Genomic DNA, 23837 nt, shown 5'->3' with positions numbered 1-23837 from the left:
CGTGACCACGCCCGAGGGCGGGGCGGGGCGTAACCACGCCCCCTCTGTGACCCCGCCCAGTCAGGGTCTTCGAGTTCGCCGTGCAGACGGTGGGTCTGTGTGCCTCCTGTTTGTGTCTCCCGCTCCTCTGCCTGCTCGAAGGTCCGTTTCTGTCTCCTGAGCCTACCACCCCCATCCGCTGAGTCTCCCTGCCTCTTGCTAGTCTTCTTCTGGTGACTGTGCCCAGAGGGATGAGCCACACGCCCCAGGAGCCCAGACTGCCCAGGGCCATTAAGAGGGTGTAAAAACCAGGACGACCAAGGTCTCTGACCTCCTCTTCTAGGAAGTCCTTCCCCACCCCATTCTCTGATTTACCCCACTTCTCCCCAGGGCCACCTCCCCCAGAGGCGGGGTGGTGGGAGGAGTCCTGCCCAGTTAGAGCGCTTAAAGATCCCTCTGCTGAAGGCTGCAGCCTAAGGTTCCGGCACCCGGGCACCTCTGGTGGCCTAACGAACGGGAGATTCTCTACCATCCTGCAAGCACACACGGATGAAGGCCCAGAGTCTGGCAGGCATTCCTGGTTCCTGTGTCCAGGGCACCTTTGGGGCCAGCCAAGCAGAAACCTTAGCTTTTTTATGCTTCCATTTCTCCAAATACCCCGTGGAGTCATTTGAAAGAACAGCTCTCACCAGGGTGGGGCACAGGGGATTACTCTGAGATTGGGAGTTATTAATTTGAGCACCTACTACATGCCAGGCCCAGTGCCGGACACCTCACTGGGGGGTCTTCAAAATGACCTAGGGAGGGCTCAAATCACAGGGCCTATTCCCTCCAATGCCCTGGAGTCTGATGGCCCTCACCTCATCCCCAACCTCCCTCCTCCAGAACATGATGCCCCAACCTCAGTTCTGAGGCCCACAACCCTGTGGCCTGACACCCAGGGACCTCTCCACCTCCCTTCCCTGATGACTAGAGAGTATCAGTCCCCCAATCCATAGATTGGACGCTATGAGGCCGAAGGTCACAAAATAGAAACCCACTTCCCCATGGAGCTGAAGGTCACACAAAAGAACCCCACCCTCTGACCCCTGACCCAGGGCCTCTAACCAGAGCTACTCCTTCTCTTAGAGCAGTGAAAGGTAGTCAAATAGCCTGGAGAGAATGGCAGAATGACCACCAACAAGGACAGGTGGGTGGATGAAGAGTGAACTAATGAATAGACACAAAGGGAATGGAACATACCCAGAAACGGAGAAAAAGCTAACCACCCAACCCCCCAGCTCCCCATGGGGAGGAAAGAGGATGCCTAAAGAAATAAAGGTCAGGCAATTGACGATAAAATTAACAAAATGAACTGTAGAGCAAGGGGACCAAGAGTGGCAGTTGTGCCCCGGACAGGTGGGAAGCAGGTACAGCGAGGAGTCGGTGAGCCGGCTGAGGCTGTGGGATGGTTTATTAGGGCTATATCCAGCAAGGCCACAGTGCCAACCTGGGTCTGAGCCCAACGTCCTCAGGAGGCACAGGGGGTGTGGGAGGGGAGAAAGCCACCCCCAGGCCCTGCGCTGTCTTGTCTCAGTCCCTGTTATGGTTCCATGCTCAGGTGAGCGAGGTATCGTCGTCACTTCCCTCGCCGCCAGCACCGCCCAGGCGCTCCTCCCGACTCTCTGCCACCGCGCTCTCGTCGATGTTCTCCAGCGAGTCCGCATGCTGCACGGACAGCTCCGACAGCGCCAGGCTTGGCAGCAGGCTCTGCTCTGGGTGTAGCCACGGTTTAAAGTGGGGCTGATGCTTCTGCTTCCACTCAGGGTACTTGACGCACGCCTTGTACATCTTCTTCATGGCCTGTGGAGCCGCAGCACCAGGGTCAGGAGTGAACAGGCACAGGACTAGTTTCTTACCACATCCCCTCTCATGCTCTCCAGCCACTCAGCCCCCCACTCCCAGCATCCTGAGTTCTTGCCCCAAGTTCATAACTCTGCCCCTCAGCCCTGACTCCCTGTCTCTATCCCCACTCCACCCATTCAGCCCAGAACCCTCTCCACCAACCTCCATACCCCCAAAGTCCCAAGGCCACTCACCTTGGGAGCCAGGAACTGAGAAGATTTATTCACCACCCACTTGGGTAAGGAGCCTATGAGAGCAGGGAAGGGGAGTGAGGAGAGATGGGAAGCAGCAGCCTCAGGCACCCAGTCCCCTGCCTCCAGCCTGAGGTTTCCAGAGAGGCCACCCTCTTCTCCATGGGAGTGGGGGGGGGGGGGGGGTGAGATAAGTCCCATAAGACTTTATTATTCTCACCCTCTCTTTCCATCTCAGACCAAGGTGCTCTGCTAGAGGGGAATGTTAGCTTTTTCTCCATTTATGGGTATATTCCATTCCCTTTGTGTCTATTCATTAGGCTTACCTCTGTGTCCCTGCCCCCTCCTGCTGAGCCCCAGAGGGCTGGCTGCAGGGAAGAAAACTGCAGGGTCTTAGGTGACTACAGGCTACAGATGGACTGAATTGCTGACCCAGCAAGCTCCTGCCTGCTGCCTGCCCTCCACTCACACTAACAATCCCTTCTCATACCCAGTCCCTCTATGGGGAATAGTCCTGATGCTTAGCTCCTACACTGCCTGTACCCCAGAAAGCCTAGCTGCTGCACAGGCCTCTTGGCTGGACACTCCAGCCTGGCCTGACTTGGAATCCACAGCCCAGCTCTCCACTCTGTCTCATTCCCAAGTGTCCGCTCTGCCTTTGACACTCAACACACTCACTCAATGAGATGCTGGGGAGCCCAAAGCCTTGGCCACTGGGCCCTCAGTGGGGTTCAGGGCATTCCCAGGTAAAGGTGCTTGGGGCTTACCCATCCTTGAGTCATCCATCCATTCATTCACGCACTCCACATTCGCTCAGTGATACCCACCCTGGGCCAGCCCTGGGGACACAGAGAGGAACTCACTGTCTGGGGGGCCCAACAGTGTGCCAAGTGCTCTGCTAGAGGGGAATGGGCCCACAGAGCAGGGAGCCAGCGACTCCTCTGGGTATTAGGGATAGAGGAGGAGACATCTGGAGGGACGAGTAAGGGAGAAGAGGTGTTTCTAGGCTGCCTAGACAGCGAGGTGGGAATGTGTAAGAGCAGCCAGTGAGCAGGGAGCAAGTCAGTGTATAGGAGTGTGAGCACTAGGAAGGGAGCTCTAAGCTTCATCATGGGACACTGGCTACCACCTTGGCCCTGGCTTTTCAAACCGCTGTAACGTCTCAAACCGTGGGTCAAATGATGAATATGTTTTGGATGAATATGCCCCAAAATACAAAACAACTCCTAACAAAAACCCTTCTGGATTCTGAGTAAATCAAGTCCCATCCCCTGGGAAATAGGAGAGGATCCCATGGTAGGCTCCAGGGCCAAGCCCTCACCTTTGGGGTCCACCTGGGCCAGGTAGGTGATGACGCAGCTCTTGGGCCCCGTGCTCTGGATGAGGTAGCCCGTCTGGATGGACACAGCTCGGACCAAGTCTTTCCGAGGCGGGTATTTCTGGGGACAGAAGGCACAGGGAGGTAAGACTCAGGGTGGGAGCAAAGGAGGTGTCTCTCTGTGAGTACACACACACACACACACACACACACACACAGAGTTAGTTAGCTCATATCTCCTGGTGTCCACTCCAGGCCAGGCCTGCTGCTGGGGTGAGGAGAAAAGGAAGAGTCAGACTAGGCTATCCTTACCCTTTTTAGGGTCCGGGTTCATGAGCACACACAGGCAAGCACACACATACCTACACACACGCGCGCGCACGCGCTTGTCCTTGCCCAGGCCAGCTGTACCTGCTTGTCCTACCTGTCATGGAGATCAAAGTGGCCCAGCCTCAAGGAAGGCCAGGGAACCCTGACCTCACTCCCCACTTTCCTAGTCAGACCATGCAGAGCCCAACCAGTGGAATTCAGCCCATCTGAGGGCCAACAGATTTCATGTCTGGCTTGAAGTCACAGGGAAGTCATGGTAGCAACCAGGGTCCTCTCCCTAGGCTAGGCCTGCCAGCCCAGCCCTACCTGGCACCTTCCCTGCCCACCCAGCAGGGAAGGCAGGTCAACTCACGGGATGTTTGACTGAGTAGTTCATAATGATGTAATCAGTGCCCATGGGGAGCCAGGAGCGAAGGGTGATGACATCACGGTTCTTCAGGGGCTTTGGACACCTCCCTGTGGAGGGCAAGGGACAGTTCAGCCAGGCCACTGGCCTGCCTGACTGACTGCAAGGGAGGGCATGGCAGAGGCTGGCGACACAGGGATGCCTAGTTAACTGCCAGCTCCCCCTGAACCAAACAGGTACCCCCAACACCACAGTCCCAGAACTGGAACTAGGAAAGAGACAGAGCACAACCCTCTCCCCTCCTGTCTCCAGCCACCCCTGCTCCTCACAACCTCACACAGCCCTTACCTTGCTGGCCTGGCTTGTTTGTATATGTGAGTGTATGGGAAAATAACGGTATTATTTGATGTAGGTACATGAAAACATGTGACTGTGAATACGTGGCATATGGCTGTGGGTTGTATACATGTGTACACGTGTTTGTGTGGAATGTGCATACATGAACATGGGAGTGCATAATGTGTTTTAGTGTACGTGTGTGTGTGTGTTCACAACTGTCTTGGAGTGGACAGGGATGTCAGGAAGGGCAGCCCAACATCTCAGCACTCAGGTCTCTGAGCACATTGGCCGGGAGAGCGACCACAGGGAGGGAAGACGGGTGGAGCCCAGCTGGAAGCCTGGTAGAGGCCTGCAGGAGGCTAGGGGAGTGTGCTTGGACTTGCTCACAAGAATAATAGCCCACGTCAGCATTGACTGTCAAGCGAGCGATGTCGAAAGTCTCAATGACGTTGCTGTCCCACTTCTTTCGGTATTCAATGTCATGTAGGACATCGTAGAGTGTCTCGGCTGGCACATCGCGGCACTCCATCCGGCACTGCAGATAGACACATGGGTTGTCAGGGTCACACAGGGTTCAAAGCCTTGGTACCAGGGGTCCGGAGGGAAGACAGGCAAAGGGGGGAGAAGGAGGAGGACAGAAAGGAACAGCGACCTCTAAAGCCAACATGGACTCGCCACTTGCCACGAGTCCTGTCCAGCCCTCCCAGAAGCCACCTGTGCCAGGAGACAGCAGCCCCTATATCCAAAGACTATCCCCCCACCTTAGCTCCCAACAAACCTCCCCATTTGACCCTGTTTCCTTCTCAAGGAGGCCTTCCTGAATTATCCAGCCATATGTTGAGTCTCTAGATCTGTGCCCTCTCAGACCCTTGAACTTCATGGCCGCAGGCTCACAACTGATTCAACACAGAACCTGGTATGGTTACATGTTGACACGAAAGCATGAACGAACAAATGCCTAAGTGGATGATTTCTTTCCTCCATGGTACCTTATCACCTGGCCATACCACTTGTCCTTTTTTTTTTTTAATCCAACAAGCATCTTTGGATCTCTTATTATTTATTAGCCTTGTCTTCAAAGAGCTTTCTGTCCAGCAGAGACAAGAGCCGCCAAAGATACCTTTTTAAAAATTTAACCCTTACAATAACTCTGCCACACAAGAAATCCAAGGAGGAAATCGAGATTCAGAAAGATTAAGTAAAGTAACTTGCCCAAGTTCACCCAGCTGGAAAGTAGCAGAGATATGGGATTTAACCCAGATCACATGTCTGGAAAGCCAGTAAAAACAGAATGAGGTTTCGCCAGATTTGCACTCAGCAAGATGAAACTTAGTCCATAGCCTTGTTCTGTGACTTTTTTTCACCCAGGAGCCCAAACCCCAGGATCAAGTTCCTCTCAGCAAGTGAACACATTTTCTTGCATCGTTTAAAAAGGTCTCCCAGAACTGGTGTTCAGACGGTGCCAAGGGAGGCACACACGTGGCTTTCTACTAAAAAGGGGATACATGCAACCCTATGAGGGCGGCGTCACATTGCCTTCCCCCTAACCTTGGGTTAGGCTGTGGGGCTCCTAACCATATGAGAGGCCACAGGAAGGACACATCACTACCTATTGGGTATTTTAGGAACCAGTGAAGTCATCGAGCCCTAGAAATACTTCACTTTGCAGAAAATAAAGAGGACAGAGGAACAAGCTAAGTATCACCATGAGAAGCTAAGTGTTACCACGAGAATACAACCAGACAAAGCCAGAGGGTGAGAGATTCTGCAGAGTTACTGGTCCAGTCTCTTCTACAGATTAATGTCATAAGGAACTAGGCTAGACTGAGAGACTTACAGGACACAACAACCAGATGGAAAGTGTGTTCCTGGATTGCACACTGGTTTGGACACAACAGCTATAAAGGACATTTGGGACAACTGGAGAAATATGAATATGATCTGAGTGTTAGATATGCCAAAAATTTGCTGAATCAAAATGGTGAAGATAGCTGCCTGAAAACAAAAAAGCAGATTACAAAACAGAATGCATGGTGTACTCTCCTTTGGGTGGGGGGAATATGTGCACAGAAAAAGCTCAGGAAGCACGGTCACTAAGGTGTTAGCAGTGGTGAGCTCTGAGTGATGAGACTATGGTGGGCTTTGGTTGTTGTTGGGTGGGGTTTTTTGCTGTTTGTATTTCTAATTTTCTAAAATGTATAGTACTGCTTCTATAATAATGAAAAAAATTAAATAAAAAGTTCCCCCACATGCCCGGCCAGTGTGGCTCAGTGGTTGAGGGTTGATCCATGCACCAGGAAGTCAGGATCCAATTCCTGGTCAGGTCACATGCCCCAGTTACCTGCCGATCCCCAGTGGGGGGCGTGCAGGAGGCAGCCGATCAAAGATTCTCTCTCATCATTGATGTTTGTTTTTTTTTTTCTCTCTCTCTCTCTCCCTTCCTCTCTCTGGAATCAATTATATATATTATATATTTTAAAGTTCCCCCAGAGATATTGAGAGGTGCACTTATCACATGCCAGGTACTAGCCTAAGTGCTTTATACATATTACAGTATTTTATTCCCACAGCCACAGTCTGAGGTATTAGCCCCATTTTAGAATTAGGAAAACCGAAGTTCAAGGACAGACTCCAGCCTGCAGACTCATGTGACCCCGAACATGTCACTCTCCCTCTGTTTGCTTTCCTGCTTCAGGAGGGGGTATGACTAGATCCAATCATTTAACAACCTCCAGTTCCAGCCCCGTGTGGAGCTCACAAGAGTCAGAGATGAACCTGGGGCCTGTCCTTGAAAGGCTTCTTCCAGTTGAGAGAGGAGACCTACTTGAAAATGAGAAGGTGCCCTAAACTGCCCAGTGGGGGCACAGAGGAGGTCAGCTCTGTGATGTGGTGAGGAGTCAGGCTCCATGGAGAAGCTCAGTCTGGAAGGTAGGTGTCTGCCAAGTGGCCTTGGGAGAAAGAACAGCCAGGGAACAGGCACCGAGGAGATGAGAGTGTGGCCTGTAGGAAGCTGAATGAGTTCCATTTGCTCCAGTTCCCAGGGTGTGGTACAGCCTAATACTTAAAAGGTCCTGGTTCCAGATCTCCCTGGAGAAATATGTAATTCTGGGACTAGGTCAGAGTAAGTATAGGTGAGCCCGGAACATCTTATTGTGCAAAAAAAAAGACCTACCACAGAATGCTAGGGAACTTGCCCAGAGAACACAGGAGCCAGCGCCATGAGCTTCCACTGGTTTGCTTTGGTTGACCAACTCATCAGTGTTTATCTGAAGCGTTCCCCAGTTTTAGCACTGAAATCCACATCCCAGAAAACCCCTCTGACCTGGGCAAACTAGGACAGCTGGCCACCTACCATGGGCTAAAGCTGGGACAACCTGTGATTAACATAAATAATGAAAGTAACAAGTTCTATTCCACTCAGTAAAATAGGTATATACAGGTATGAATAAATAAATTGAATTTTAATAAGGGTATTTGCATAGTTTCAAAGTACCTTCCCATCAAATACTTATTACAAAGGGAAAATGAGTAACTCCATAATAGAGAAACCTGGCAGGTCCCACCTTAATCGAGCAATCAAAGTGAACATCATTAGTAATGGAACAAGTTACAACTGGGTGCTGCCTGATAGGACAAAATTAAAAAAATACAGGCATGCCCTGGCTGGTGTTGCTCAGTTGGTTGGACGTCCTCCTGTGCACCAAAAGGTTGCTGGTTCAATTGCTGGTAGGGATACATGCCTGGGTTGTGGACTTGATCCCCAGGAGCGGGGAGAGCAAGCGGCAGCCAATCGATGTTTCTATCTGTCTATCCCTCTCCCTCCCCGCTTCTTTCTAAAATCAATAAAAACATATTTAAAAAACAAAAGAATACAGGCACCACTTATGTGGTATTTCTGCCAAAGATGTATAACCTACATCTAATCATTAGGAAAATCAGACAAACCCAAAATGAGGAACTTTCACAAAATAACTAGCCTTTAAGTGTCAGGGTCATGAAAGTCAAGAAAAGACTCAAGAACTATATCAGACTGAAGGAGACTAATGAAACATGAGTGAATGAATGAGTGAGTGAACAACATGATGGGAGGGATGTGATGGTGAGAAAGGGGGTGGGAGGAGATGGCAGACACGAGACTTGCCATCACCAGGAACATCCAAGCAACCTTCTATTCAGCAGCCATAGGGAGATCCAGGTACTGCACCAGACATTCAACACACACTCTCTTCAACCCAGATTTAGAGCTGGTGTCATGCCTGTGCTGCAAAATAGAAAACTGAGGATCAGGAGAGTAAGCAACCTGCCCAAATCAGGCAGCCAGAAAGCAGCCTGGCAGGGATTCAAAACAAAACCAGGTCTTGCTGTAGTCCTAACCATCAAGGAGCACTCAAGTGTGGCTTCTGAAGAAACTAGAACTTCTCTAAATCCACGTGTGGAAGCTGGCTTGGCTTTGCAAGTCCTCAAATGTGTGTATAGACAGTGAGTGTATGGAGGGGCCGTGATAACGGGATGATGCTCTGTAGGTTAGAGTCCAACCTGGGAATGCCTCGTCCCTCGGGCCAGCCTCAGTGCCCCAGGGCCTGGCTGCACCCACTGCTGGGTACACACTGGAAGGGGCTCACATTGCCCAGACATTGCCCATTCTCCCTCAGCCTTTTGGATCAGGACTGTTGTGGCTTCAGAACCAAAGGCCTCCCTCGAGACAGCAGACAGTGGGCGGAGCACACAGAGCCCCAACACAGTGCAAACTCTGCATACCATTTTATCTTCTAGATACAGCTGGAAACTTCAAAGGCTTCCCAGCTCGTGGCAGACTCTTAGGGAAGAAGGCCATCAGCAGGGCCTGGTTGGGAGGAGGGCACTGGGAAGGTAAGAACCCTGGCTGTGGTGACCCTCCAGGTGAGAAAACTGAGGTCTGGGTGGTGATCTGGAGAACAGAGAGCATCCATGGGCCTCATGGCCCATAGCGCCCACAGCGACTGGCCTGGCTCCCAGCCCAGCTCTTTCCACCGCCCCCAGGAGGCAGTATGGCTTCGCCAAGACCGGTAAATTACATCTAGCAATGTTCTTGCCTGCAGGGCCAGGGGCCACATCAGCAAGGTGTAATACTAAGAGGCTTTGGGAGGCACGAGTGGGGTAGGGGTGTGTCATTGGAGAATACCTAGTGGGCGGGTCTGTGACTGGAACCCATATTCATTGGGCCCTGGGCAAGTCAGTCATGTCAGTGAATATCTGGGAGCTCCCAGAACTGAAGGGAAGGAGCTAAACTGGGCTATAATGCCCTTAAATCCTGGTTACAACAGGGAGCCTGACATGCAGCCATTTCACAGCTGAGAAAACTGAGGCCCAGGGTAAATACAGACTATGACCCCTCCGGACCCCATGACAGGGAGAACTGGGATTGCCCAAAACTCCTGGGTCCACCCCCCAACACCCTGAGTTCCACAGAGCCATGGTCAGAAAGGACTGGACAATTAAGGAAAGCCATCAGGAAAGACTCCTGCAGTCTTTGGATCTGGCAATCCCAGATTCCAATCCTCTCCTTGGGCACAAGATTTAACTCTCCTGAGTATGTTTCCTCATATGAAAAACGGGGATACTGCCCTGTCCAGGTAGCTCGTTGGTTAGAGCATCATCCTTATATGCTAAGGTTGTGGGTTTGATCCCTGGTCAGGGCACATACAAGAATCAACCAATGAATGCATAAATAACTGGAACAACAAATCAATGTTTTTTTTCTCTCTTTCTCAAATCAATAAATTTTAAAAAGAAAAATGCGGATACTAATAGTACCTATGGGATGGAGATGCTGTGATTACATTCAATGAGGTAATGTATAAAATATGCCTGGCACATAGCAAATACTCAAAAACAGTAGCTGCTGTTACTCCCGCAGGCTTCCTCCAGCTGCCATTCACCCTTCCACAGGCCAGGACTAGGTCCATTTGCAAGTGCTTCCTTAGATTTTGTGCCCTAGGCACCTCTCTTACCTCACCCTGGCCCTGCCCTTTTGCCCATCCATTCACCACTTTCTGGAGTCTGCTGTGTTCCAGGCCTGCAACTGGGCAGCAGGGCCCCAGGGGTGAATCGGACCTGGGCCCTGCCCCAAAAGAGCCCCATCAAGTGGGTGGTAGGAAAGACAGGGACACAGAATCCCAGCAGAGAATGAGCAGTGTCGGGGCATGGGGAGTGAAAGGAAAGGAACTGTGGGAGCAGAGGGTGACGGAGCCTAAAAGGAGAGGAAGCCCAACTGCCACAAGGGGAGATCGGGCATTTCAGGCAGCGAGACCGGTGGGTTCGAAGGCCTGGAGGCTTAACTAAATACGCACAGAGCAAGGCCCAGGGTCCAGACTGTGTCTCACTCTCCCCTTCTCCTCTCTCCTACCCCTTGCCTGTGCTTCTCAGTCCTTCCCATTGCTCAGCAATTAGAGGAGGAATCTCCATGGAAGGAGGGAAGTGTTGGCGGGGAGGGCGGCAGGGGAGGGAGTAGCAGTATCTCCCAGGACCCTTTTCCCTGAGACAAGGGAAAAGAAGTCAGGTCGCTTGCACAGAGCTGTGGTATGGTCTTGATGGCAAAGGCCAGGGCAGTAACAAGCAAACTGAGACACAGACAGGAGAACCCAAGTTTGGCCCTCACCCCAAGACCTCACACAGCAGGTCTCCAATATCCTTGCCCACAGGATTTGGGGGCCCAAGAGATGATCTCTTTCACCACTACTCTTCAGGTTACCTCTGGGGAAACTGAGGCCCACTTGGGTTCAATCCCTCAGGCTGTGCCGCCTTCTCACCATGTTGCATTCTAGTAGTTCCGTGAAAGGAGTAACTGTTAAGCAAATGGCCCTTTCTCAACAGAACCACATTCAAATCAGAGGAATTACTCCTAGGCACTAGGTATCAAATCAGTCATAGCCCCAAACAGTAGCCACCACCTCAATAACCATTATCATGTGCTCAAATCACTAATTTATTATCCCATGAAGGAGATAGCAGCACCCAGACCATGGACGCCCTGGGCTAAAATTTAGGTCAAACCGACTCTGCCAATAGTCAAGGACACCAAACTGCATCCTGTACAGAAATGGACTCTTACCTTCCCAACCCCCGACTGGTATCATCATCCCCACTGAGAGATGCAGAAAGTGAGGCCTAGAGAGTTACAATGATTGACCCAGGCCACATGGCTAAACAGTGGTGAAGCAGAGGAACAGAGCCTGGGTGTGCCTGACCCCAAAGTGTCGGGACATTCTGCTACTTTCATCAAGGAAGCAGACCGGCCCAGCTAAAACAAACATGCTGGAGACTGTCTTAGTTAATTGATGGTTAGTATGCAGCCTTCAATGGATTCAGAGGGCTTGCTGACCAGAGAGGCAAAGCTCAGAGGTTCTTCCTCTGAATGAGGTCACTGACTCCATCCTCAGATCTCACTGGACTCAAAGGCAGGGTCACACTTGCCCAAAACCCAGCACTGGGGCTCTGCGCCTAGAAGCCCCCTCGGAGAACCTTTCGGTCCTGCATTGCCCTACCAGACCCAGCCAGGCCCCACAGGCTGACAGCTGACTCAGCAGTTCCAGGGGCTGTCTGGGTCAGACAGGCCTCTGCCCTGGCTGCATCCTACCGGTGTGGCCTTGGCTTGGGCAAAGGACGTCAGCTCTGAGTCCCAGTATCTTCATCTGTCAACCAGGGTAATCCTCCCCTCAGAGTGGAACTGTGAGGATTATATGAGACTCGTACATAAAGCCCAGCAGCTTTCCCTGACTTCTCAGGCCCGGCCCAGGGGACAGGGGTCAGCCAGGCTGAAGTTTGAAGACAAAATAGAAAAGGAGCCGGCCAAGGGAGATCCTGGGAGGACCAATCAGATCTCTTTCCCGGACCCCTGTGTCAGAATGTCCTGACACTTGTGCTGCTGTTGTGCCGGCTCCTTTTCTATTTTGTCTTCAAACTTCAGCCTGGCTGACACCTTCCTGCTGGTCCCCAAAGGTCATGCAAGATATACAGGGACAAGGAACAACATTTAGAACAACAAAAATGCCCTCTGTCTCTCCACAGGGTAGATGGACGGGAGGGGCAGGTGGCCCTCTTACACCAGGACCCTACACGAATGCCCCCAGACACACACACCACCCTCAAACCACAGCCTGATGCTGCCCTGTCAGACCAGGCCCTCCTCCCAGGGCCTGCTCACGCCCCAGCTTGCTGGCTTCGGGGCCCTCCCCTCTGCCCCTCCCAAAGCCCACAGGGCCAGTGTTGAGACAAGCTGGTAGAGCCCCTCTGCCCTTGCCTCTGGGTTTCCGGGGCCCCCAGAAGGGAGACCCCCTCAGACCTTCCTCCATGTTCCCCAAAATCCCAACAGCAGCACAAGTGTCAGGATGTTCTGACACAGGGGTCCAGGAAAGAGATCTGATTGGTCCTCCCAGGACCTCCCTTGGCCGGCTCCTTTTCTATTTTGTCTTCAAACTTCAGTCTGGCTGATCCCTGTCCCTAAATTCTTCAGGTTGGGCTGGGGCCTACCCTTCAGCCCCCAGTGCCTCCCTCCATCAGCACGCACTGCAGTGCATCTATTTGTCTGCAATGCTGTGGCCCCTCGTTCACCTTGGCATCCCCTGGGCCTGGCACAGCTTAGTAAAGGCCTGTTGCCGGAACAGCAGGATGGACGGGTGAGCCAACAAAGGGGCTGTGGGAGCTCCTCCTGGCTGGCAAATATTTTCAAAATCATAAAAATTTATCTTTCAACTTAGTTCCTGTTACTCGGACCAGAAATTTATACTCAGGAAAAAAATACAAAGTAAGAAAAAAGTCCTGTTACAATATTCATGACTATATTATTGCATTTGTAATTAGCAAAATATATTGGAGAACAACCTGGACCACCACCAACAGCAGGACCGGGTTGGGTTAAGAATGACATCTCACCTTGATAATTACTGCCAGTTACGGAGGACTGTGGGCTCCCCCGGGCCAGGGGCAGGGGCTGAGCTGGCTCTGAACCCTCAAAACCCAGAACAGGCCTCAAAACCCAGAACAGGCCTGGCAGGGAGCAGCTGCCGGAAATGTTTGTGAATTAATAATCCTGTAGCAATATGAGATACTTCCACGGATGCAATGTTAAATGAACAAAGGAGGATATTAACTTCTACCAGTGCCATAGTCTAAACCAGCGATTTTCAACCTTTTTCATCTCATGGCACACATAACTAATTACTAAAATTCTGCAACAAAGGTGTATTTTTTTGCTAATATGACAAAAAAAAAGTATAATTTTTAGTCATTCACACCAGAGGGCTATTGTTGTATTGGCTGTTGTCATATTTTTTATTTGACAATCTAAGGGAAAAGAGGTCAGTGCCCCTGACTAAACAGTCATGTACTGCATGTTTAAAGAATTCCTGTGGCACTCCGGTTGAAAATTGCAGGTGTAAATGTAATATAAATTATCTATACCTGTGAATGAGAGCTGGAAGGAACCAAAAAAAAGTTTTACTCAGGAATTGAGGCTCTGGGTGATAGATTTTTCATGTTGGGTTCTTGTGACTGTTGATATAATACAGTTTCTATAAGATATAGAAACTGTATCTATTTTTTTTCTAAGTTAAGAGTGTTGTCCAGAATCCCAAGGTTCTTGTTCCCTGGACATGGAAGCCGGGACTCAGCTGAGATGGGGTCTGAGGTTGCCCATGCTGGTGCTGAGTTACCTTGGAAATGCTCCAGTCGTGTGGCCGTGCTGGGAGTGGAGCCAGAGGGCACTCAGGGCCCTACCACCCTTGCCTCGGGCTGCGGCATAGGCATGACAACCCTGGGCAGTCAAGGAGGGACAGAGGGAAGCTGGGGACGAAGGTACAGGGAAGGGCACCTAAGTAGAGTCCTAATGGATGAACAGAAAGTAGATGGCACCCCGATGTAAGGATGGGGAAGAGGCTCCTGGCAGAGGTGCTGGTATGAGCCTGGGGACTGGAAACGGCCTGGAAGGGCTGGGGAAGGAGAGGGCTCGTGCAATTCCAGGAGGTAACCTGAGTGAGCAGGATGGAGGCGGAGGAAATGGAGCTGTCCCTTGGGTACCTCAGCCTGTTCGTTCATTCATCCATTCAACAAATGTGAATGGCAGGCCAGCTCTGTGCCACGCTCTGTGCTAGGGATTTAGCAAATTCGTCTAATCCTATCCTCTCAGTTACCTAGCAGGGAAGATTATGTCCATTTGTAAATGGTGACTCAGAAAGGTGAAGTGAAGGAACTGACCTGGAACCCACTGTGACCCAAAGTCTACCCCCAAGGCTGTTCCCCAAGAACCTGGCTCTGTTCTGTGGAGGACCCAAGGGCTGCCAGGTGGGCCAGCACCTGGCCAGGGGAGGACCGTCCCTGGGCGTCCACACTAGGAGCTGTGGCTGTTGGCTCTGCCTGCAGCAACGGGAGCTGGAGGGACACAGAGAACACGTCAGGGTGGTGCGCCCAACACAGGGTCTGCTTCCCCCACCTTTGGGCTCAGTATTCCCACCTGCAAAATGAGTCCTGTGCTCTCTCTTCTGAAGAGAAGGGGATCTAAAACCAGATACGCCCAACCCATCTTCTCCCAAAAGAGGGGCCCCCCTGAGAGTGTGGTGGAGAGTGGAGGTGCGGCGACGCCTCCCCTAGACAGAGCTCCGAGTCTGCTCAGGCAGACCACGCTGGGCCCTCTGCTGCTCTCCATCCAGGGCTAAATGACTCATGGCTGCTCGCCTCCTCCCTCCTCCCTCCCCCCTCCCCCCAGTCTCCAGCAGCCTCTCTGGACCCCCGCCCCCAGGCTCATGAGCAGCAGGCCCTAGCTCTGCAGCCGCAGGAGCATCCTGCTGACATCTCAGAAGCTGACCTCCTGGTCTGGAGCTCCCGCCACTCTGTTCCAGCCCTGGGGGAGATGGAGGAGCCAGACAGAGAGGGGGAGCTGAGAAGGAGAAGCAGAGTGTGGGTGGGCCTGGGAACAGGGAGGGGGTGACGGGAGACCAGTGAGACCAAACAGGGCCAGGCCTGACACACAGACATCAAGACAAAGGCAAATTGGATAAACGCCCCCCTGGGCTTCAGGGACCACAGCGGCCTCCGATAAACTCCACGCGGCATCTTCAACAGCCTCCTGGGCATCACTCCTGGACAGCCCACCCACCTTCATACGCACCATGTCCACCACTGTTGCATTGTCTACCCTCTGCTCCGCTCCTGTGCCTAGAACCAGGCAAGGTCTGGACTCATCCCTCACTGTCATCCCTGGGACTCCGCTCAGTCAGGACCTTCCCAACAGCTCCTCTTCACCAATCCCAGGCAGGCCTCACCATCTTTGCTTCGAGTACGGCAGCCACATCCTCAGCTCATGGCTCCCAGGACAAGCTGTCCCCTGAGCCAGGGAGCTTTCAGAAACCCAGAGCTAATGACAGCCCTGACCAGCTTGAGAGACTCTGCTGCCTCTCTCTCTGCCTTCAGCAAATCCTAACTCCAGCGTCCTCCTCACTCAGGGAGGCTTGGTTTCCCTGAGGGACTCGCCAAGACCTTCTCAGCTTGGTGCCTGACTCCTGCTGGCCCCCCAGACACAAAATTGAGGAAAAGAGACAAGTAGCAACATTAAGGCAGGCTCAGTAACCATCTGAGACAGGAATAGGAAACACACCCTAAGGGGAGACTCTGAGGCCTGGAGATAGGCCCAGAGGCCAGGCCAGGAGGCTGGATGGAGGCAGAGAGGGAAAACCATGGCAGAGTCGGAGCTGAGCAGGGGGCAGGAGGCGCCAGGAGACAGCTGAGGAGACATAATTGGATCAGCGACAACTCTGCTGCAGTGAGGGGGAGTGACTCACACACACAGAGTAACACCAGACACAGAAACATGCATACAGTTTCACACTCAGAGGCTCACACACAACCTGAAAGGCGCATCCACATGCATTCACCCACAATCCAGCTCCATGCAGAAGGCCCGCACATAGAAGGCCAGACAACCCCAACATATTATCCTGTCCTCATAACACACAACCACCATCCAGTATCTTATTTACTTATTTGCTTGCTTCTATTTTGCTCATCTCCCCCTCAAGATATAAACCTATGACAGCAGGGCCTAATCTGTTTTACCACTAACACCCACAATCCAGCTCCACGCAGAAGGCCCGCACATAGAAGGCCAGACAACCCCAACATATTATCTGTCCTCATAACACACAACCACCATCCGGTATCTTATTTACTGATTTGCTTGCTTCTATTTTGCTTATCTCTCCCTCAAGATATAAACCCATGACAGCAGGGCCTAATCTGTTTTACCACTAGATTCCTGGATATAACACAAACCTTGGCATATAGGATGTGCTTAATAAATATGTGTCGAATGACTGAATATTGGAGACACAAAAGGGAACACCATCCCCTCTGCCTGTGCCTTAAGAGTCATCACCTCCCTGGTCTAGTTCCAGGTCCCAGGCAATCTGAAAGGGTTCCAAGACAGAGAGGGGACTCCGGGAGATGGTAGAGGGGAACCTCGGGGAACCAGAGGAAGAGGCAGGATGAGATTAAATGGCCTGGACACTGCATGGGTACTCACTCACCCTACTTCCCTGGTATGGGGGCAGGGCTGGGGGTGCACCTGTGCAGGCATTGTTCACCTGCCCCAGGACATAAGGATTCTGGAGACATCAGAGGTAGCAAGTACCTGCCTCCAGGGAGCCCAGGCTGAGAGGCAGGGAGGCAACAGGCTATAGCCACAGAGAACTGCTCCAGCTGCCCTGTGCCACCTGCCCCAGGCTCTCTTTAATGACAAGTAAGAGGAGCCTGCATTTGGCGTGGGACCCACCACTAAATTCTGGGCCTACTACTTTCTTCCACTGCCTGTGTTTCTGAAGCTCCAGGGGCCAGCCCAAGCACGCTGAGGAGGTAAGGGAGGCACCTCAAGCCTGACCCCTGGTCTGAGCATTTTTCCTCCCACCTGTTGCTGGAGCATGCTCATCTGCCCAGGTCAGGGGTCATGGCTCAACAGGGTTTCTATCCCTGTCTATCTCAGTGGCACCTGGCGCACAGGCCTGTGGCCACTGGTCCCTCAGGAACTGGCTAGTGCGACCCAGGGAGGTCTCAGATCCCTGAAGAGTGCCAGGTGTGTGGGGTCATGGTGCCTGGGGCCTGGCTCCAGGTGGCCTAGCCAGGCGTGGGGACGCAGGGGAAGAAATAAAACCCATCTGTCTCCAGGACTCCCTCCTTTCTCTCATCTCCTGAAACTTTAAAGACTCTCGACTGGAAACTGAGCTGGGGCTCGGACTCGTTAAAGTTTAAAAGCCAGAGCCTGGGGAGCTGGGCGTGGAGGGCACAGAGCCAGCTTGGGAGCTGGGGGCTCTTTTAACCATAGGGACACACTAACTGGAGGCACCCGCCCCGCCCTACCCCACCCCACTCCCACTCACAAGGTTCCTTATCCTCAGGGCAGGCACCAAGGGGGCTCACATCCACACCCCAACCGGAATAACACGCCACAATTTGCACATTGCAAAGGGTTATTCTGTAATCACCATGTCCCAGTCATTATCCATACAACCCCTTGCTCCATTCCTCACGGTCCCTCCTTTACTGCAGGCCTCAGTCCTTCAGTCCAGACAATATGGCAAAAGCCTCCTCCTGCCATCCGCATTATCTAAAACCCTCCCCTGGCACCTCAAGACCTCCAGGATCCAAGTCCTAAGGCTTTTAGTCGAGCTCCCTAAACACCTCCAGCCCCCTGAGCTCCAAGCCCCACACTGAACACCTACAGTTCTCCTAATGCACTGCCCTCTTTCCTGCCCCAGGGCCTTTGCACAGCTGTTCCTCCGCAAGGACAGCTCCCAACACTATCAAACTTGTATGCCTCATTCTCTAACCAGTTCAAAAGCCATCACCTAAGCATTCCTCCTCTGTGAAGCCTTCCCTGGCCTCCACAGCTGGTTCAGAGTCTCCCTCCAGTTCTCCACAGCTCCTGTAACAAGTGTCTGTCTCAGCACCCAACTGGGAGCTCCTTGAGTGCAGGGCTCAAGTTTAATTCCCCTCTCTGTCCCCAACCTCCAGCACAGGGCCAGGCAGAGAGGCTATCAGTGAACGACCACTAAATGTGTGAGTGAATGAATCAAGTGCCTGAGACAGGCAGGGCAGCACTACCATCCACATTTGACAGATGAGGAAGCTAAAGCCCAGGCAGGGACAGCAACCTACCTATGGCCACTCTGGACCCTATACTCTCTCACCTACAGCCTCAGGCCAACCCAGGCACCGCCTCCAGGAAGCCTCCCCTAAAGCCTCCAGCCACTTCTGACCATTCCCTTCTCTGAGCACCCCCACCTGAAGGTTGGCAAGGCCTTAGTTATCTGCCCTTAGTCTGTGTCCAGATCCCCTACCACCATGGCCTAAGTCAGACCAGCACAGCCTCTACAAACCACCTTCCCAGCAACTTCCTGTAGAAATGGGGAAATGGAGCCCCAGAGGGGACAAAGGCCCACCCTGCACCTGAGCTCACCCAATCCAAAGCCCTAAAACCAATTAACTTCCACCCCTGCCACCACAGATAAGAAAACAGACTCTAAAAGGTGAAATGACCCCCAAGGTCACATAGCAAGGACTGGCCTCTTGCCCAGCTGGACCCCCTCCAGGGTGCCCTCCCACAATGAAACAGCACAACGAGACCCAAGTCAGCAGAGAGAGGTAAGTTATGAGTAGCCATGGGGTCCTGGAGACAGACGGGCCCAAGGGGGCAGAGAGATCTCAGCCCTTAGAGGTCTCAGCCTTGAACCCAAGGACCTGTGTTCTAATCCTGCTTCGGCCACTTCCTGTTTGGCCTTACACAAGTAAGTTCCTGCTCTGAGCCTCAGTTTCTACATCTGTTCGGATGGGCTTAGTAAGACTCATGCCACAGGACAGTTGTGAAGACACAGTGGGAAGACAAAACACCTGGCCCTCCCCGGCCCTGCCCCACCTTCCCCATGACCTTCTGAGTCCCTCCGACTGTTAAGAGTGAAAAGGGCCCTTGGAAATCCCTGAGATGATCCCCTGATCCCTCTTCAAAGGGGGAGAGAATGAGGTGCTGAGAGGGGACAGGCCTGAGCACTGGCTTGAGAGCTTGGAACCCAGGGAGGGGAGGTGGAGGGCTGCGGTGTGGAAGCAGGTAGACAGTGAGATAGGGCAGTGGGGGGCCACTGGAGCTTTCCCCAAAGGGAAAGGGGAGGAGCCATAGGGCAGGAAGTCAGAGAAAACAGGTCCCCACTGCCACCCCCAGCTTCCTGTGGCAACAGAAACCTCAGATTCTCAGAGACACTCCCCCAAGAGATCTCCCTGCCTTACTCCAGCCACCAAGGCCCTCAAGGCCCCTTCACAGTGGTCTGCCTGTGAACATCTGTCCCATGAGTAGACAGGGGCCACCTGGAATTATCAATCCTCTCTCCACCTGGGTCTGGAAGCCTCTGTGGACACGGGCCAGGTCTCTTCCTCTGCCTCTCACATGGCTAGCCAAGCACCAGGCTAGACACTCAGCAGCACTGGAGAACCTAAGCACATGAGCATCCAGGGCAGGGCTGCTCAGGCCATGTCATCTCCTGCCTTCTGTCCCCCGACCCTTATTCTGTTCCCATGGGCCCCAGCACAAGCACTGAGTTCAGAGGCTCTTGGGGCCAAGAGAGCTCCATGACACAGATAGAGACCCAGCTCAGAGAGGGGCAGGACGGTGCCCACGATCACACACACAGAAGAGGGCACCATAGCCAGGGACACCCCAGCCTCTTGCCCAGCTGGCATGGCTTGAATGACTGCCAGGCCTTCTGGGTTCCCATTCCTCACATCACATAGGAGTCACAGGGAAGCCTGGCCTGGACACTGAGAGGCCTGGGTTCCGGTTCCAAGCTGCCCTCTGCCTTGGACCAGGATGCATGTTCAGCATCTGCCTCTGGGACAGGACTTACCCTCTCAGGAGATGGTGTCTGCCTCCTCTCCAGTACCCAGAGCATAATGCAGGCCTGGGGCCAGGCTGGGCTGGAGGCCAGGAAGGAGGGAAAGGGGGGAGGTGGCCTCCAGCAGCCCCTTCCCTTTGTCCTGGCACCAAATGCTGGGCCCAGTGCCACAGTGGCTATCAGGGACCTCTGGACACAGAGGCGGGAGAAGATAAGTCAGGGGGAAGGGAGACGAGGCGGAGAAAATCAATCAGGTAGACAGATAGGCGGATCCGGATCCACACCCCCACCCTGTGATCACAAGCACAGGGCATGTCCAGGGGGCAGCTGGCCTTTCCTCAGGGGGCAGGCTCAGAAGGCTGGGGCAGGCGTGGGGGAGGGGGAAGTTCAACAAACACCTGTGATTGAGTTCCAGCCTCCAGGAGTGATCCAATCATCTCTGGGACTCTGGCTTCAGACCTGCTGTGCGCCCTTAATAAGCCATGCCCCTTTCTGGCCTCAGCTTTCTCATGCATCAAAGGAGAATGGGATGATGAGAACACCGTGTCCTTCAAAGAGTTTTTGGTTTCTTTTAATCTTTACCTGAGGATACGTTTTTATTGATTTTTACAGAGAGAGAGAAACATCGATGTGAAAGAGAAACATCCTTTGGTTGCCTCCCATTCGCATCCTTACCGGGGACTGAACCCGAAACCTAGGTATGTATCCTGACCAGGAATCGAACCCGCAACCTTTTGGTGTACAGAACAATGCTCCAACCAACTGAACCACCAAGGCATCAAAGAGTTATTGATGGGGTCAAAGCCATAACATTGACCAAAATGTGAGCCCAAGTGGAGAGACTCTGGAGTCAGGCTGGCCTGGGTTCCACTCAGCTGCCCTGTGACCTTAGGCGAGTAATATCACTGCTCTCAGCCTCAGTTTCTTTGTGTGTAGCATGGAGACAAGCCTACTACTGACCAAGACTAGCCTGAGGGTAAATTAGATGATGGAGGAAAATGCTTGGTTCAAAGCAGGGGCTCTTAGAAATGGTATTCCTGAAATTTAGGGGGTGGGCAGCTCAGAGGCCTCTGCCCATCTCCCAGAGCTCGTGCTGAGGGGACCAGGAGTGGGGTACAGGATGCCTATAATCAAGGCCCCAGACTTCTCCCTGGGCCCCAGCTCTGCTCACCTACTATCCCCAACCTTCACTCCACTGGAGGGAGCAGACCCGGAGGGCAGCAATAGGGAGAAACATAAGACAGAGAGGGCGAGGCTGGGAGGCTAGAAATCTAGGTTCCAAGCTCTACTCTGTTGGCACTTGGCTGGGTGACCCTGGGCTGGCCCCTGTCCCTCTCTGGGCCTCAGTGTCCTCATTAGCACCTCAGTGAGGGGGTGGGGGGAGAATTGCCAGGAGCCCTTTGGCACTTCCAGTATCAGCTCAGTCTGAGAGGGAAGAAGGGGCAGGGTCCGGGCTGCCAGGGAGAGTGTATGCCCTAACCGTAGCCCACAAGCCCATTTTTTCCAAGTCCCTTCCACTCCCAAGGAAGACTATCAGACAAGACAAGTCTGATGTGGCCACAAGAGGTCTGTTGTGGCAGTCTGGCCCCCAGACCCACCCACCCCAGTCCTGGACAGGGCTAGTTTATCCATTAACCAAGCCAGATGGAGGAGGCAGCTCCACCCTGTTGACAGAGGATGGGCGTACTAGCCTCCGTTCAGATCTTTCCCTCCCTTCCTTCTGGAGGGCCAGCTCAGTGGGGAAACCACACTTCCCCACCCCACTGTGCAGCCATCCTTAAGCCTTTCCCAGGTCACAGTCAGGAAAACAAACTTGTTCTCACAACCTTCATTCAACTAACATCCCTGCTCTGTCTGTGCTGGGTGCAGGGGAACACCAAGCTTGGACATACCAGCTGCCCTCCCCTTCCCTGCACCTCAGGCTAGACACAGGTCAGGCCCCCACGGAAGCCCCCTAGCCCACCGTCCTCAGGTCTGGGCAGAGTCCCAGAGGGGGAGACACATGGAAACTCTGAGAGAAAACGAAAGTCAGATAGGCAGGATGCAGAGAGTGATAGAGGGCAGAAAGGGTGAGCCAGAAGGCCACATGGGAACAGATGGACAAAGCTGTACATGACTAAGACAAAGGGAAGCAGAAGGTACAGGGCCAGAGACGGAACATCAGACATCTCTGGCTCTGTCTGGTGTGAGGCCAAGGTGCCTGAGCTAAGTCTGAGAGCAGGGCCTAGGCAACGGGGGAAGGGGGGGCGGGCAGGAGGCCCTCTGAGTCCAGTGGCCTGATCCACCAACCCTTGCAACAGGAATCCACATCTTCACAGTTCCCGAAGGACAGCAGAAGGAGAAGGCAAGAGAAAGGGAAGGGAGGGGAAAGGGCACAGCCTACTGCCAGGAGCCCGCTGAAGGGAGCCCTATCCCCCTGGAAATGTGGCACTCACACAATGCCAGAGGTGCTAGGGGTGGCTACTGATGCCTCTAGACTAGAGTCTTCACCAGCCTCTGCTCTATCTAGGCCCCCAACGGAGATGAGCTCATGGGGTCCCACGCCCTTAGCCTGCCCTGACAAGGCAGAGAAAGAAAAATCATGGGGCTATAATGAATGGAGTTGAGGGCTGTCAAGGGGTGGATGTGCCTCCCTTGGCCTCCTCCTCTCCCAACCCACCACCAGCCTGGCCCTGCGTAAGGCAGGGACATCCACGCCCTGCCTTCGAGATCTGCCAGCCACAATCCCGAGTCCCTGCAGCAGACTCAGGGAGCAGCCAGGGACAGAAGGGGGGAGAGCAGGGCACCAGGCAGGAAGGGATCAGGTCCCTGCCACCCAAGTGTGCAGAGAGTGGGAAAGAGACCCAGCTCAGGCTGAGAGAACCAGGAGTTAGGAAGAGAAGGGCTCAATCTCCCACCTTGAGTGACTCAAATCAGTTAGGAGGGGAAGGCTTATGAGGGCAGAAGGGTCCCTGAGGGAGACCACCTCCCTGGAGCAGGCAGGGGCATGCAGAAGAAGCCTGGGTTCTGGCAGAGTGAGCCAGAGTCACACACCTTCTCCAGGCCTCAGTTGGCCCATCTGTGTAATGGGGCTTGCAGGACAAACTGTGCCACTACCTAGTTCCTGGCAAGAGGCTGAAATGCACAGCCAGGTGGCAGGGGCTCTGCGGGAGCACCAAGAGACCCCTGTCCGAGGCGGCGAGGCTGCATGTGCGGTCCCCAGCCCTACCTTGATCTTGTGCAGGGTCCGATCCATCTCCACAGCCTGCACCCACACAGACACGCCGGCCTTGCTGTAGGTCAGGTTCCAGCCCGCCTCGGCCTCACACTCGTGACCGGAAGCTGCGGAAGTCCTGGTCATCGGGCACCTGGACGCTGTCGCGGCCCAGGACTGCCGAGGCCCCTGGGGCTCTGTGGAGGCCGCAGACTTCTCCATGGAGAGGCCCGGGGCCCTGGTCCTCGTCTGGCTCTCCTGGGTCCTCCGCGGAGGCTCCGACAACGTCGACGCGGCTGCAGATGCTGACGCCACCTTCCCGGGACCTGCAAGACCGGTTTGGGGACCGGAGTCA

The 23837-nt window shown here is 53.4% G+C and overlaps 1 protein-coding gene across 1 annotated transcript in view; it reads right to left on the bottom strand.

The window, feature by feature from the left end:
• Positions 1 to 1557: 1557 nt before the first annotated feature.
• STARD10 (StAR-related lipid transfer (START) domain containing 10) overlaps positions 1558 to 23837 on the bottom strand; it is a 23404-nt gene continuing 1124 nt past the window's right edge. The window contains 8 exon segments of the mRNA XM_005867108.2: positions 1558 to 1821; positions 2058 to 2110; positions 3376 to 3493; positions 4055 to 4158; positions 4775 to 4922; positions 23498 to 23599; positions 23601 to 23662; positions 23665 to 23808. Coding sequence (XP_005867170.2) covers positions 1576 to 1821; positions 2058 to 2110; positions 3376 to 3493; positions 4055 to 4158; positions 4775 to 4922; positions 23498 to 23599; positions 23601 to 23662; positions 23665 to 23808 — 977 coding nt within the window. The 3' untranslated portion in view covers positions 1558 to 1575.

The sequence above is a fragment of the Myotis brandtii genome, unplaced genomic scaffold (genome assembly GCF_000412655.1).
Source record: "Myotis brandtii unplaced genomic scaffold, ASM41265v1 scaffold244, whole genome shotgun sequence".
Lineage (NCBI taxonomy): Eukaryota > Metazoa > Chordata > Mammalia > Chiroptera > Vespertilionidae > Myotis > Myotis brandtii.
Note: the sequence above shows the minus strand (reverse complement) of the source record. Positions and strands in the feature narration are given on the sequence as shown.